This window comes from Bombina bombina, chromosome 2, assembly GCF_027579735.1.
Source record: "Bombina bombina isolate aBomBom1 chromosome 2, aBomBom1.pri, whole genome shotgun sequence".
In the NCBI taxonomy this organism is placed as follows: domain Eukaryota; kingdom Metazoa; phylum Chordata; class Amphibia; order Anura; family Bombinatoridae; genus Bombina; species Bombina bombina.
In genome coordinates, this window is record NC_069500.1 from 768663764 (window position 1) to 768678837 (window position 15074).

General features: G+C 38.2%; 1 protein-coding gene across 3 annotated transcripts in view; it reads right to left on the reverse strand.

Annotated features, from left to right (window-relative positions):
* The window catches only part of SUGP2 (SURP and G-patch domain containing 2), a 36286-nt gene that overhangs the window by 11183 nt on the left and 10029 nt on the right, over positions 1 to 15074 (reverse strand). For 2 of the 3 annotated variants that reach the window (XM_053702912.1, XM_053702910.1), the window contains exons 1-2: positions 4268 to 4378; positions 2438 to 2570 (exon numbers count right to left, since the gene is read on the reverse strand). In XM_053702912.1, coding sequence (XP_053558887.1) covers positions 2438 to 2558 — 121 coding nt within the window. In that variant the 5' untranslated portion in view covers positions 2559 to 2570; positions 4268 to 4378. Of the gene's footprint in view, positions 1 to 2437; positions 2571 to 4267; positions 4379 to 15074 lie in introns of those variants that run through there. The other variant, XM_053702911.1, reaches the window with a different exon arrangement.

Consider the following 15074-nt stretch of genomic DNA (forward strand, 5'->3'; position numbering starts at 1 on the left):
AGTGGTGAAAAACTGTTAAAATGCATTCTGAAAAGGAGGTGGCCTTCAAGGTCTAAGAAATTAGCATATGAACCTCCTAGGTTAAGCTTTCAACTAAGAATACCAAGAGAACAAAGCAAAATTGGTGATAAAAGTAAATTGTTTAAAATTACATGCTCTCTGAATGATGAAAGTTTATTTTGGCCTAGACTGTCCGTTTAAGAATGGGACTAATTCCCCGAAACACCACAAAAAGTCATACCTGCTGCAAAAATTCTTGAAAGGGAGGTTATCCTTTATTGCTTTTAGTATTTATTGTACTGGCAAGCAGGTGGGTGTCTTTAAAAGAGGGTCTCCATTAGTTTAATAAGGTTCACACTTTTTACATTTTATATTTATCATCTTGACCTCACCAATCGTTTTGTCAGCATATGAGAGACCTAGATTTGTGTTAATATTTACAATTAATGGCTTTGGCAACATGCTAAGTTGGGTGTAACAAAGTTAAGAGTAGCACTCCATCCTCATTTACATTTATCATCTAGCAATCTTAAAAGGGACATAATACTCATATGCTAAATCACTTGAAACTGATGCGGCATAACTGTAAAAAGCTGACTGGAAAATATCACCTGAGCATCTCTATGTAAAAAAAGGAAGATATTTTACCTCACAACTTCCTCAGCTCAGCAGAGTAAGTTCTGTGTAAAAAAAACAAAAACAAAACACGCAGGCAAAGGGAAGGCATCACCGTAATAATTTCAATACTTTATCCTCAAGTTAACGTTTTCAGGGTTGCCCCGTCCTCAGACCAACAGAACACATACAAAACTCACCTACATACCAGGAAACCCATCACTGTGTAATCCTAATCAGCTGTGCCCCTGCACGTCTACCAAGCGCAACTGCGCAAACATACTACGGCACCCAGCTGAGGACAAGAATAGCCTCAAGTAAAACCGTCACCATAGCAACACCACCATGAATAGCAATCGCAGGTTAAAAACAAACATGATCGCCAATAGAACACATTGTGCCTTATTGCCAAATATATGTATTATGCCAATACACGAGGAGCAGCTCAATACAAAACAACCACTTCCTAAAGACACGGATATACCGCAGCCAGCCAAACGTTGCCTAGCAACCAGATGTCAATACAAATCCTCTACATTCAATGTGACACTCACTGAAAGATACCATACCGTATACAGGTCACAGCATATTCACATTACACCCCACAACGGAGTCACGTCAACAATAATCAATCCAAATTATCATGCACTCCACTAAAATCCAGCCGTACTAATCATATGTACACCAACTGACAAATCACCATTTAAAACTGATCAACTACAATACCTAAATGCAGACTCTATAACAATCATCCGACCAACCACATCTCCACATATACAAAGCAGCTTACATCAGTTGCCAAACAAACGCACAACAAACTGCACACTATACTTACTGCCGTGCTAATAAAATAACTTCTTTATTTATACAGAACTGCCAATACTGCAAACATTTTTTGCATGTAACCAAACCGAGCACCCTCTAACCTATCTGCAATTGTACCATACTAAAGGACGAGTAAGACCACCTGCACATCCCATACAATACTAAACTAAACACACTATCACGCAAACAATGCCACATTTACACAACATCCACAAACCCAATCAAACACTACACATACATCCATAATTTTTCAACACCCCTCGGTCATCAGTCTCAGTGGTAAATACTGCAACCAATATGCCAAAAAGGGAGTTAATTCAATAAAACAAAAGGAAATACTACCTGCCTCACACTATCACAATCCAATCAAATACCACACTCGCCCCAAAACAAACACTCACACTACAACCATCCACCTAAACAATTCATAAGACCCCCACCGCAAACCACCTCACAAATTCACCATTCACCTAGACCACACAGCTACCAAATGAACTACTTACTCACTCTACCAAGATCACAACAATCATCAACCCAAATATATATATATATATATATATATATATATAAAAAATGAACAGCAGTCAATCAGCAACAGCAGTGCTGAGGTCATGAACTCTTACTGTGATCTCATGAGAGTTCATAGTAAACTTCCTTAAACTGAATAGGGAAATAAGATGAGTGTGCACGCAAGCTCACTCCCTTAGCTGCCCTGGGACAGAAATACTGATCTGTTGCTGAGAAGTCCTTTACAATGGGATGTGGCTACTGAGGAATTTTTGAGGTAAAATATCTTTCTTTTTTACAGATGTTCAGGTGATATTTTCTAGTCAGCTTTTTACAGCTATGCTGCATCACTTTCAAGTGTTTCAACATTTGGGTATCATGGCCCTTTAAGTTTATTTGCAAATCCCTTGGAGCATGTAATTTTTCGACTAGAACAGCCCATTAACATTTGAAAAATAATTACAGTTTTACAAGTTTTGTGAACACTTACCTTCCATTTTAAACTGCTTGACAGTTTCAGCGAGAGCTTCATCAAAACTTATTCTGTACCTTTTCATCTTCTCCTCTACAACAGCATCAAAAGCCTTCCTTGTAATCCTTGTGGCCGCCATTCTGTTTTGAGCCTGCAAAAAAAAAAATTTAGTGTGAGGATTCAAAATGTAAAGCACTAGCCAACTAGCCCCACCACATGGAGATGTATTCACAATATTAATACCAAATGCAGAGTATTAAATGTTCAAGAAATAGCTCATAGGACACTCCATGTTTACAATGTTTAACAACATACTAAACCTTGACTGCATTTTTAAGGTCTATTTTTACTTTCTTTATTATGGACTAGTCATTAAAAGGGATAGTCTGGTCAAAATTAAACTCATTCAGACAAGGGGGCCCATTTATCAAAGGGCTTGCGGACCTGATCCGACACTGCGGATCAGGTCCGCAAGACCTCGCTAAATGCGGAGAGCAATACGCTCTCCGCATTTAACATTGCACCAGCAGCTCACAAGAGCTGCTGGTGCAACGCCGCCCCCTGCTGACTCGTGGCCAGAGCTGTCAATCAACCCGATTTCCGGCGATTCCTGTCCGCCTGCTCAGAGCAGGCGGACAGGGTTATGAAGCAGCGGTCTTTAGACCGCTGCTTCATAAGTTGTGTTTCTGGCAAGTCTGAAGACTCGCCAGAAACACGGCCCTTCAAGCTCCGTACGGAGCTTGATAAAATGGGCCTGAAGGCATGCAATTTTAGACAACTTTCAAATTTACTTTAAAATTGTTATACTTTTATATAAAATATGCTTTGTTCTCTTAGTTGAAAACTAAACCTAGGTAGCCTTGTATGCTAATTACTAAGCAGTTGCCAAATGTAACCAGCAAGCACTATTCAGGGTTCTAAACAAAAAACGGTATCGATAATAGGACTAAATTAGAAAGTTGCTTAAAAGTGCACGCTCTATCAGAATGATAAAACAACTCACATATGCCTTAATTAATATCCCTTTAAACAAACATTATCCTTATCTACTCTGCATGGATAAGCCAAAATACAAATTAAGTAGCCCAGATTGTCACAATGTTGTGAACTGCCTTTATAGAGAGTGCGGAACAAGAATGCAAACCCGTTTAAATTCTGTGTATAGGGCGGGGCGTTAACGTCAGGCCTACAATTTACGCTACATCTCTACCCGTGCAGCGACTAATAACCCCTCAATAGTCACGCAGCAAGGCCAGTATTAAATAGAATTAGGAAGTCGCCTCGTTAAAGGGTCAGTAAACCTAAACGTTTATAAAATTCTGCACCCAGTGCAGAATTATATTACAATGTAGTACCAACCATATATTTCAATGTATTTGAAGATTTGTAATGCTATTTTTTAGTAGAAGGCCTCTCCTGGCTCTACTGAGCAAGCCTGGTCTTTTCAGAAGCTCATCGCGGCACGCTGGCTAGTGAGAGCGGCCCGATCACGCCATTAAACTCACTGTAGCTCGCTCCCGCCCTGGTCTGATGAGACCAGGCCCGCTCAGTAGAGCCAGGAGCGGCGTTCTACAAATTTCTACTTTGGCATTAAAAATCGTTCGTTCAAATACTTTTAAATATAACGTTAGCACTAAAATAATGTTATATAGTTCAACGTTATTTGCAGAATTATATAACATTATTGTGTAGGTACTGCCACTTTAAGCACAAGTAATACGCAGCCAAGATGTCCTTTGTCACTATAGCGTGGGAGAAGAAAAAAAAATGATTCGTGGATGTAACGGCGAAAACACTGCCTCGTGCTAACAATATAGGCCATTCGCTCTCACCACACAAAAGAATTACCGTATCAGCACGTATATGCCTTCCGATAGACGCTCTCTTCAGCTCCTGCTATCCGATTCCCAATCGCACCACAGTGCGTGGCGTGCGCAGAAGCAACACGTAAGAGAGTAGGTTGGCAGCTAAGTATCACTAGCCACGCCTACGTGCCGCCCACATTGGTATAGGAACCGCCCCAAAAAACGCGAACAACGAATAATATACATTAGCTCTATTGCACCAACTCCACCTAGCTGCGGGGTGTCACGTGATATTTTCCCGCCTCATACCTCGCCCGGGGACTCGGGGAGGATGTAGCTCAAGCAGCAAAGCTTTGTGTTCCGTACAAAATTATACATTAAGGGGGAAATCAATATTAAAATATGTTTCCAGTAAATGTTTATGATAATGGAGATTTGCTAAAGCTTTCCACATTCTTACGAATCAACTATATTGCAGGATAGCATGCGAACTAGCGCAAAACGTGTTTTTTTTGGCGTTCCTCTAAAACACGATGAATCATGAAGGTAACGCTGTCTCCACCATAGCGCGTCACAGGAAGTAAAATATTGCATAAAACCACAAACAAAATACTGTAGTTAATTGATACAAACCGTTGGACACATTACAGCTATACTCTATATTTTTTCCATTACAAAGTAATGTGTAGAAAAGTAGTAAAGTAAAAAGTACTTTGATAGCTTTATTTTTGTGCCAATTTTGAAAGAAAAAAAAACGTTTTCCAGTACTCTTCTATTGCATATTTGGTGATGCCAGTGGTGATGCTATATTAGAATGAATGTTTACTATTACATTTTAAAGGGACAGTCAAAACCAGGATTTGTGTTGTTTAAAAAGATAGATACTCTTTATTACCAATACCCCAGTTTTGCATAACCAACACGGTTATATTAATATACTTTTTACCTCTTGTATCTAAGCCTCTGCAAACTGTCCCCTTATTTCAGTTCTTTTGACAGACTTGCATTTTAGCCAATCAGTGCTGAGTTAACTCCTAGCGTAACTTCATGTGGGTGAGCTCAATGTTATCTATATATGACACACATGAACTAACGCCCTCCAGTGGTGAAAAACTATCAAAATGCATTCAGATTAGAGGAAGCCTTCAAGTTCTAAGAGATTTAAACATGAGCCTTCCTAGGTTTAGCTTTCAACTAAGAATACCAAGAGAACAAAGCAAAATTGGTTAAAATTATATGCCCTATTTGAATCATGAAAGTTTATTTAGGACTTGACTGTGTCTTTAACCTGAGTGAACTGGATTTGTTCCATACTTAGATGACAAACATAAGTAAACATTAATTTGAATATAGCATCACTGGCAACAGATGTGCTATAGGAGAAGAGTACTGGAAAATTTCAGGATTGCATATTTTTGTGAAACAAACTATATTGAATATAAGGAAGGGATCATTACCTGATGAATGGAAGATCATGGAAGTGGACTCAATGTCACCACTTCACTGAGGGAATTATTATTTTTTTGTGAAATTATGCATATTATAAAATTACTTTTATAATATTAAATAACAATAAATTATGCCTAATATTAGAGAGGCTGCTGCTTGTTTGTTTCAGTATAAAATATTTATAAATAATACAAACCATAATATCATTACCTACCCTGTCTAAGATTTACTGTGGTCTGTGTCCAGAGTCAGACCAGAATCTAACATACAAAGAGAGAAGCGCTCTACCAGGAACGAACAACAGCTCAGTGGCTTGTTCTATGGCGATTTACCACCCGGAAGCAGCCTCTTTTAGACCAGTGTGCTTTTCACAGAAGAAAACTTTCCTAAAGTATATCAGTCTGATCCCGCCAAGTAAGGTCAGTCCAGCCCCGAAATACCAGGCAATTCTCCTCTGAACAAGGAACATGACAACCCCAGACGATAGAACAAGCTATTGATGCTGCTATTCGTTCCTGGCAGACTGCTTCTCATTCTGTTTTGCAGAATCTAACTAAAGCTTATTCCTCCTGAGTCTCTCTCCGTCACTAACACACACTGTACTATGTTGTGTGTGTGCTGTCTGTCTCACTAGACTCTTCTCCAAGTTCTCCTCCTAGACTGTTACTAGACTTGACTGCAAGCCGCCGCCGCAGACCAGTGGGGGAGGGGGCAGATATATGACGTAAAATCACGTTGTGTGGTTAGCGCATCTTTTTGACGCTAATTTTTATTTATTTTTGCTCTATTGTGACTGGAACAATGCAATCCACCTTTGTCACCTGAAGCCGTCGTAAAGCTGTTATCAGCCAGGAAACAGGGAGGTGGACAGTGCTGGTGTTTTTCCAGGCTCATGTGTTTGGTTGTGTTGTTTGCAGAGGTATTGTCCTTTGATTTTTAATCTTCTTTATTAAAAGTTATATTTTATACAGCAGACTCACGCTGGGTACAACCTTCCTAAGAAGAGAAAACTTGGAGCACCGAGTCCGGGATGGATTTAAAAACAGATTACTTTGTTGAAAATACACATACAGGGACTAATGTCCTCTGGGTAAAAACTGTGCTAATAGGTAAAAAATGTACAGAGTAAGGCTAACATGTTTCAGCTCCCACACCGTAATCTTAGCCACATGTAAAACTTTTACACTCCCAGACCTTAAAATACCTATGTTGTTAGCCCATTGGCTTTGTGGTACACACCCCTTGCCTAAAAGACTAATCATATCTTCAGCAGTTCCTGTTCCTTTCATTGGCTAGCGGGACACACCTTTCTACCTCAGAGCCAATCAGGATCTACCAAATGCCGAAATCCCTATTCCATATGCGCTATTGGAATCTATATGTTTCAAATACGGCACTCACAGTTTAATGCTTAAACTATTAAATTATCCAATTTATCAAATTTACAAATTTTCTTTACTTCTAGCTGTCTAGCTGAGTACTATAATTTCCAAAAGTGTATGCTAAGCTTGTATAGCGTTTTTGTTTTTCATTGCGTAAATGAATTAGCAGAATCTACCTAATTAAACCCACTTATATCCACAATTCCAGACATTGATCACTCAGTTGTCACATGTTCCCACCTTTTCTCATGTATGCTGTACGTTCTTGCAGAATATAGGGATGTAAATCAAGGTTGATTTTATTAACAACTGTATGCATATCGTTATGCATTAAACAGGTGGCTCAGGCTCTAATAGAGTACATGTGGAATAAGCCTATCCGGTGAACAGGGGCTGACAAATGGATCTCTTATCAAATTACTAGGCACATACAAATACAATAAGTAGTTAAACCTTATGAAACTGGAAATTTATATACTCAGGTTCTGATTTTATAACAAGACCTGTGTTTAATTGTAATGGTTTATTCTGTTTTATCCTATTAATTTTGTTTGATTCTATTTCATTTTAATCGGTTTATAGAGATCCATGTAGTCCTATGTATTCTTTTTGGAAAGTTTGTCTATTCAATGATTTATTAGTGTACCACAAGACCCAATACCATGTCAACCAGTAGGTTGACTAGTTATCAATTACACTCAATCCTCACCAAAAGTTGATTAGGTCGAATTCGGAATTGAGGCCCACTGGAGTCCTAGTCTTAAATTTGAATATCCAGTAGGCCTCCCTCTCCCCAATTTCCTAACTCTGTCTTCTCCTCTTTTCACAGGGAATACCTTCTCTATAATATTCCACTTGAAGTTACTTGTATCTTTATTGTGAAACCTACTAAACCGATTAAAATGAAATAGAATCAAACAAAATAAAACAAAACAAAATTAAAATAGATGAAACGGAATATCAGTTTCATAAGGTTTAACTACTTATTGTATGGTATGTGCCTAGTAATTTGATAAGAGATCCATTTGTCAGCCCCTGTTCACCGGATAGGCTTATTCCACATGTACTCTATTAGAGCCTGAGCCACCTGTTTAATGCACAACGATATGCATACAGTTGTTAATAAAATTAACCTTGATTTACATCCCTATATTCTGCAAGAAGAACGTACAGCATACATGAGAAAAGGTGGGAACATGTGACAACTGAGTGATCAATGTCTGGAATTGTGGATATAAGTGGGTTTAATTAGGTAGATTCTGCTAATTCATTTACGCAATAAAAAAACAAAAACACTATACAAGCTTAGCATACACTTTTGGAAATTATAGTACTCAGCTAGAAGTAAAGCAAATTTGTAAATTTGATAAATTGGATAATTTAATAGTTTAAGCATTAAACTGAGTGCTGTATTTGAAACATATAGATTCCAATAGCGCATATGGAATAGGGATTTCGGCATTTGGTAGATCATGATTGGCTCTGAGGTAGAAAGGTGTGTCCCGCTAGCCAATGAAAGGAACAGGAACTGCTGAAGATATGATTAGTCCTTTAGGCAAGGGATGTGTACCACAAAGCCAATGGGCTAACAACATAGGTATTTTAAGGTCTGGGAGTGTAAAAGTTTTACATGTGGCTAAGATTACGGCGTGGGAGCCGAAACATGTTAGCCTTACTCTGTACATTTTTTACCTATTAGCACAGTTTTTACCCAGGGGACATTAGTCCCTGTATGTGTATTTTCAATAAAGTAATCTGTTTTTAAATCCATCCCGGACTCAGTGTTCAAAGTTTTCTCTTCTTATGCATCACTTTGGCCATTTGTGAGCACAAGCTTTCGCAGGGAGGATTAGTCTGTACAAGAAGGTGTGAGAGAAAAACAGAGGACCGGTTGCACAGCAGTGCTCCACTATCAGGAGGAAAACAGGAGAGGAGCCAAGACAAAGAGGTATATTGCTTTAAAGGAACAACATTGGACCTCACTGAAAGGTATTTTTAGGATAACTCTTGTTGGCAGAGGAGACGACTGGAACAGGAGAAATGTGAGTTCAGCTGTTCAGCTGCCTTTTTTTGTTTATACAAAATACCTTTCTGATCTCTATTAGAATGTGATCTAACTATATCTTGATACAGAAATGAAGAGTTTACATACATAGAACTGATCATTCTATACCATTCTATGAAGTGATACACCTCCCCTAGATAGTGAGTAGCACTGCGAGTGAAATATATGAATTGTTATCTGATTTCTATCTATTGCATCACCACATTATCCCTGCTATAGAAAGTGGACTGAAATCAGAGGAAGTAATACTTTGAAATTTTGCATTTAGATGGACATATCAGACCCGGCCCGCTGGGGGTCCTAACAGTTTGTTACACTATTGCAGTTTTGTATGTTCTTTTACAACCTTCCTACACTTAGAGTAAATTGTAGTTTCTGCAATTACCACTTACTGCCATAGGGAAGAGTGCTATTCCAAACCCTACTCAGGTTCTCTTACTCATTTTTTCTTTGTAAAATCACATACATCATCAGCTTCCCTGCTCGAGCCTCGCCCTCATACTATACTAACTGAACTGATCTAAGTTGCGCCCCGCGGCCGCCTCGAGTGTGCTCCTGGTCTTGGAATGGGTCATGGGATTGTAACTCCGTTCCATCCTGCTGGTGGAAGTCAAGCCGGGAACCTGGTTCAATTACCTTCCGCAGTTGTGTACTCCGACAGTGCTGTGTAACTCACTCAGCTGCTGATGCTCTGACCGCTTTGTCAGTGTTAGGAATTATTGTTAGCGTAAGTAGCGCCATCTTGTTCTTGGGCGCCATTTTACCTTTTGCATCCATCTTGTAATGATTAATCTTTACTGCTCTACGAGAGTGCATCTCGTAGAACAGTCTGCATTCCGGGACACTGCATTGTTCCGGAATGAAGGTACCCGGGACAAACTTGCAATATGTGGGACTATCCCGGGCAATCCGGGTCACGTGGTCACCCTACTAATATCTCATTTCCTTTGTGAAAGAGTAATCCTAGGTGAGCAGCGTGTACGTGTCTATGCCATCTGGCAGCAGTGTTTGCAACAATGTTTATAGTAATGTTATATAGTGTTGCAAACACTGCAGCCATAGAATGCTAAAGACATGTACACGCTCCTATCAGCCAACCTAAGAGAACAAAACAAATTTGATAATAGAAGTACAGTGAAAAAAGTTGTTTAAAACTACATGCTGTAACCAAATTACAAACATTTAATTTTCCCTTTAAAATGATTTATTATGCTTTCAAACTCCATTGTACAGTGTACATTGTCCAATTCATAGTTGCATGTGACACCAATGTTTGTAATATGCATTATTGAAAATAATGCGGTCATATAATATATGGCTTTTATATATTAAAACAGCACCTTGTAGGAGTACAGGGTCACAGAGTTGGATCTGCCACGCCACACCACAATAAACCAACTGCATGAAAATACTTCTCCAGCCACCTTCAGACATGACTAAGGACCTAGTGTAGGTCCGAAACGTTTATTAGAAGCCTGAGGCATAAATAAAGGTCCTTTTTAACCCCTTCCTGATACTTATTTGTTACATGGGAACAAAGTTCAGATCTAAACAAATAAGTAAAAAATTACAATGATGCAATTGTTCATGCCTGATTTCAGTGATGAGGTCAGGTCTGGGGGAGTGCATATGATGCTAGGCACACCCTTCAGCCCTTGATCACAGTTAGGAAGCCATTATGGCTTCACTACAAACAGCTAAGACCTTCCATGCCGTCCTAATGGCACTAAAGCCTGGCACCGCTAGAACGGCATGTAATGTCCTAATGCCGGTAAGGGGTTAAGAAAGAAGGTGGCTGGAGAAGTATTCTTTTCATGCATAAACTATTTGGCCAAAATTATGTGGACACCCCTAATAAAAATGCAGGTGTTTCAGCCACACCCACTGAATAAAATCCATAGCTATAAGATAAATACAATTCCCCATGCACAATTACAGTATATCAGTAGGAAAATGCGCAGCAAGAAAGAGTTGGTTAATGTATACTGAGTTGTCTATTAATTTAAATATAATGGCTTATTGGCATTAAAACAGTAAATTAAGTAGGTGCTTACAGTTGGCTATAAATAGAAAATATCCAGCAGGGGCAGACACCCATTGTATCTATAAGAATATTTGTCTACCAGAATTATTTATAAAGCACCAATATATATTCTTTGCAAAATGACATGAGGAGCATGATTACAGAATATATGTACAAAAATAAAACATAAGGGGATATATCGGTTCCTACTTTTTAGTTACCATCAAATTAATACCACTATAAAGTGATCGACAGAACAGGTTGAGAGATAGCATGTTACACAGAACAGTGGAGCAATAATCTTAAAGGGACATTAAACACTTTGAGATGGTAATATAAAATGATAAATCATGTATAAAAAAAACCCCTGCAATATACGTTCATTATTTGTTTTGTCCCCTTTTCCTGTAATTCCATTTTTAAATAGTGAGATTTCCAGTTCCTGTTAAAAATGAAGTGCAGTACACTGTTATATTCCACACAGCCATTGGCTGCACACTCTAGTAACCTATTTATAACTGACCCTAATTGGCCACAGCAGAGAAGGTAACCTAAGTTACAACATGGCAGCTCCCATTGATTTATAAACACAAACTTTACCCTTATTTTGTCAATGTTTAACCCTTTCCTGCCAGGGTTAATGTGTCTACATCGGAACAACTGTTCTGATGTAAAAAAATTGAAATCTCGCGATCGTGCACGTGATCACGAGATTTCAATGATGGGATCGCGTCAGGGGGCGTCCCTATGATGCTAGGCACGCCCTCCAGACCGTGATCCCATTAGGAAAGCGCCAGTGGCTTCAGGAAAGCCAAACGATTAGGACTTTGTATTTCGTCCTTCGGTGCTAAAGCCCAGCAAAATTCGGACGAAATATAACATCCTAACGGCGTTAAAAGGTTAAACACCTAATGACACTTTAAAAATAAATCTACATGTTATTCTCAGACTAATCTTTTCTTTGAATGCTTCATTCTATCTAGCATTTATTTAGTGTTTAATGTCCCTTTAAGGATCTGAAGTGAAAAGTCAGACTACTATGTTAAAAGGGATAATATAGTAAAAAATTGAAATGCTCTTATTTGTTTCAAAATCTAACTTTATCACTAGTAACCCTGCAGAGAACAGCTGCTCATTGTCTCACTGGGAGTTTCCATTCAAGACCAGCTGCCTCTGCATCTCCTGAGCAGTAGTTTAACCCCTTTTGCAGATGTTAAACACATAGACTTGCAGGATTGTTCTAAAATTACATGTTCTAACGAATTTGAGCGTGTTATTTTCCCACTATAATGGACATGTAAGAGGTTTATGCATCCATCTACAACTGAGTTCTTAAAGGGATAGTAAAGTCCAAATTAAACTTTCATGATTCAGATAGGGCATGTAATTTTAAACTTTATAATTTACTTTTATCATCAAATTTGCTTTGTTCTCTTGGTATTCTTAGTTAAAAGCTAAACCTAAGTAGGCTCATTTGCAAATTTCTAAGCCATTGAAGGTCGCCTCTTATCTGAATGCATTTAAGTTTTTCACAGCTAGAGGGCGTTAGTTCGTGTGTTTCATTAAAATAATAGTGTGCTCACACACGTGGAGGTATTTAAGAGTCAGCACTAATTGCCTGAAATGCAAGTCTGTCAAAAGATCTGAGAGAAGGAGGCAGTCTGCAGAAGCTTAGATACAAGATAATTACAGAGGTAAAAAGTATATTTCTATAGCAGTGTTGGTTATGCAAAACTGGGGAATGGTAAATAAAAGGATTATCTATCTTTCCAAACAATAACATTTTTGGTGTTTACTATCCCTTTAAAGTGAATGTAAATTTTGATGCTAAAGTGCCTGGTTTTTAAAAATTTGAATAAAAACAGGGGCACTTTAATTCATCAAAATTTACATTTCACTTGTGTTGTGAAAAAATACTTACCTTTTAATCTTGACAGCCGCTCCAGCTTCCTCCGCCCATCGCAAAGCCTCTTCCTGGGTCTAAAATGAGGAATCTGGCTTCCTCCAATCACGGCGTTGAATCAGACACTGATTCCCCCAGGGGGAATCCGTGATTGGAGGATGACCGATCCATCATTTCTGACGTCAAAAATGGATTGCGACCACTGGGGGAAGCTGGAAGGCTGTGAAGTTTAAAAGGTAAGTATTTTTTCACAACCCAAGTGAAATGTAAATTTTGATGAATTAAAGTGCCCCTGTTTTTAGTCGATTTTTTAAATCAAAATTTACATTCACTTTAAGGAGCACTTGAAAGTCTGAAATTTTTATATAATTAAAACTGTTTACGGTGCAGAACAAAATACAATACTTTTGCTCAGACACTGTTAGTCAACTGAACTTCTGTAATAATATTGAAAACAATGGATATATAAATGTAATCTGCACCGTATCACTATTGTTTTCAACCTTACTTTGAAATGTGTCAGAAGCGAAGAGCACTAGAATGTGAACAAAATCTAAAACAAAAAACATGAACTTTAAATAGCATAATCTTATTCATTCATTAACTAATTTCCTTTTTTTTTTTTTTTTTAATATTTTTATTAAACAGATTCATGGTACAATTAGCAAAACAGAAAAATGTGTATCCAATGCAGTCAAAGTGAATCATATACAGAGTATTAAATGTTGACTATTTACAATGAAAGTTTGTATCTTAAAGTGAAGGTCAATTTTGATGAATTAGTGCCCGTTTTTTAATAAACCTATTAAAAACAAGGGCACTTTACTTCATCAAAATTGACATTTCACTTGTTTTCTTCAAAAACTTACCTTTTAATCCTGGCAGCTGCTCCAGCACTTCCTCCGCCTGTCGCAAGCCGTCTTCGCGAGTTTTAAAATGACGAATCCGGATTCCTCCAGTCACAGCGTTGCATCAGGCCAAGATTCCCCGGGGGGGGGGGGGGGGGGGAAGCAGTGATTGCAGGAAGCTGGATTCGTCATTTCCGACATCTGTAGAGGCTTCCGACAGCCGGGGGGAATCGCTGGAGCAGCTGCCAGGATTAAAAGGTAAGTTTTTGAAGAAAACAGTGAAATTTCAATTTTGATGAATTAAAGTGCCCTTGTTTTTAATAGGATTATTAAAAACCGGGAACTAATTCATCAAAATTGACATTCACTTTAAAGAATACAATAATAGTTGCTAATATGCAAGGATAAACAGTCAGCATCCAAAGGGGCAAATTGTCCTTATGTTAAAGGGATACTGAACCCAATTTTTTTATTTCATGACTCAGACACTGCATACAATTTTAATCAACTTTTCTTTGTTCTATTGGTATCTTTATTTGAAAAAGCAGGAATGGAAGATTACATCTGTAACAATCAGGATCTGCCTTCAAAACGTAACGGCACAGATCGTAGTAAAAAAATTCCACTGAATTGGTAAAAAGTAATGGGCATCTTACTGCCAAGGACAACGGGCAATACGAGACTGTCCAAACATAGCTGTGTGAAAGATAACATTATCCAAAACAGTTTCCACACAGTCTTGTTTGCATCTATATAAATAGAAAACTAGTTCAAAAAAGGGGCAACCATTGCTTTATAGAAACTAAACCTTTACACTTATTTTCAATATCATTGTAGAAAAAAATACATCTATCTAGATATTATTCTATGACTGGTAAAATCTGAGTTTAGCGTTCTAAATTATTTTCTCCTCCATATAGCATTATTTTACTTTGAAAAATGGTATGGGGATTCAGCTGAGGGTTACCAACAATACTGCAATAACAAAAAGGGGAGCCATATTTTGTGGTATAAAGTCCCTGTTTTCCCCATAGACTTTCCCCAGCCAGCCAGCTCTGCTCACCTACATGGATACATTGTATCAAACCCTCAGTCTACAGGTTTTTATTTTATTTCTGCAGGTTTTTTTTTATACGTATTTGTAACTGTTTGCTGTACACAGACACTTAAAGCAGCCCTG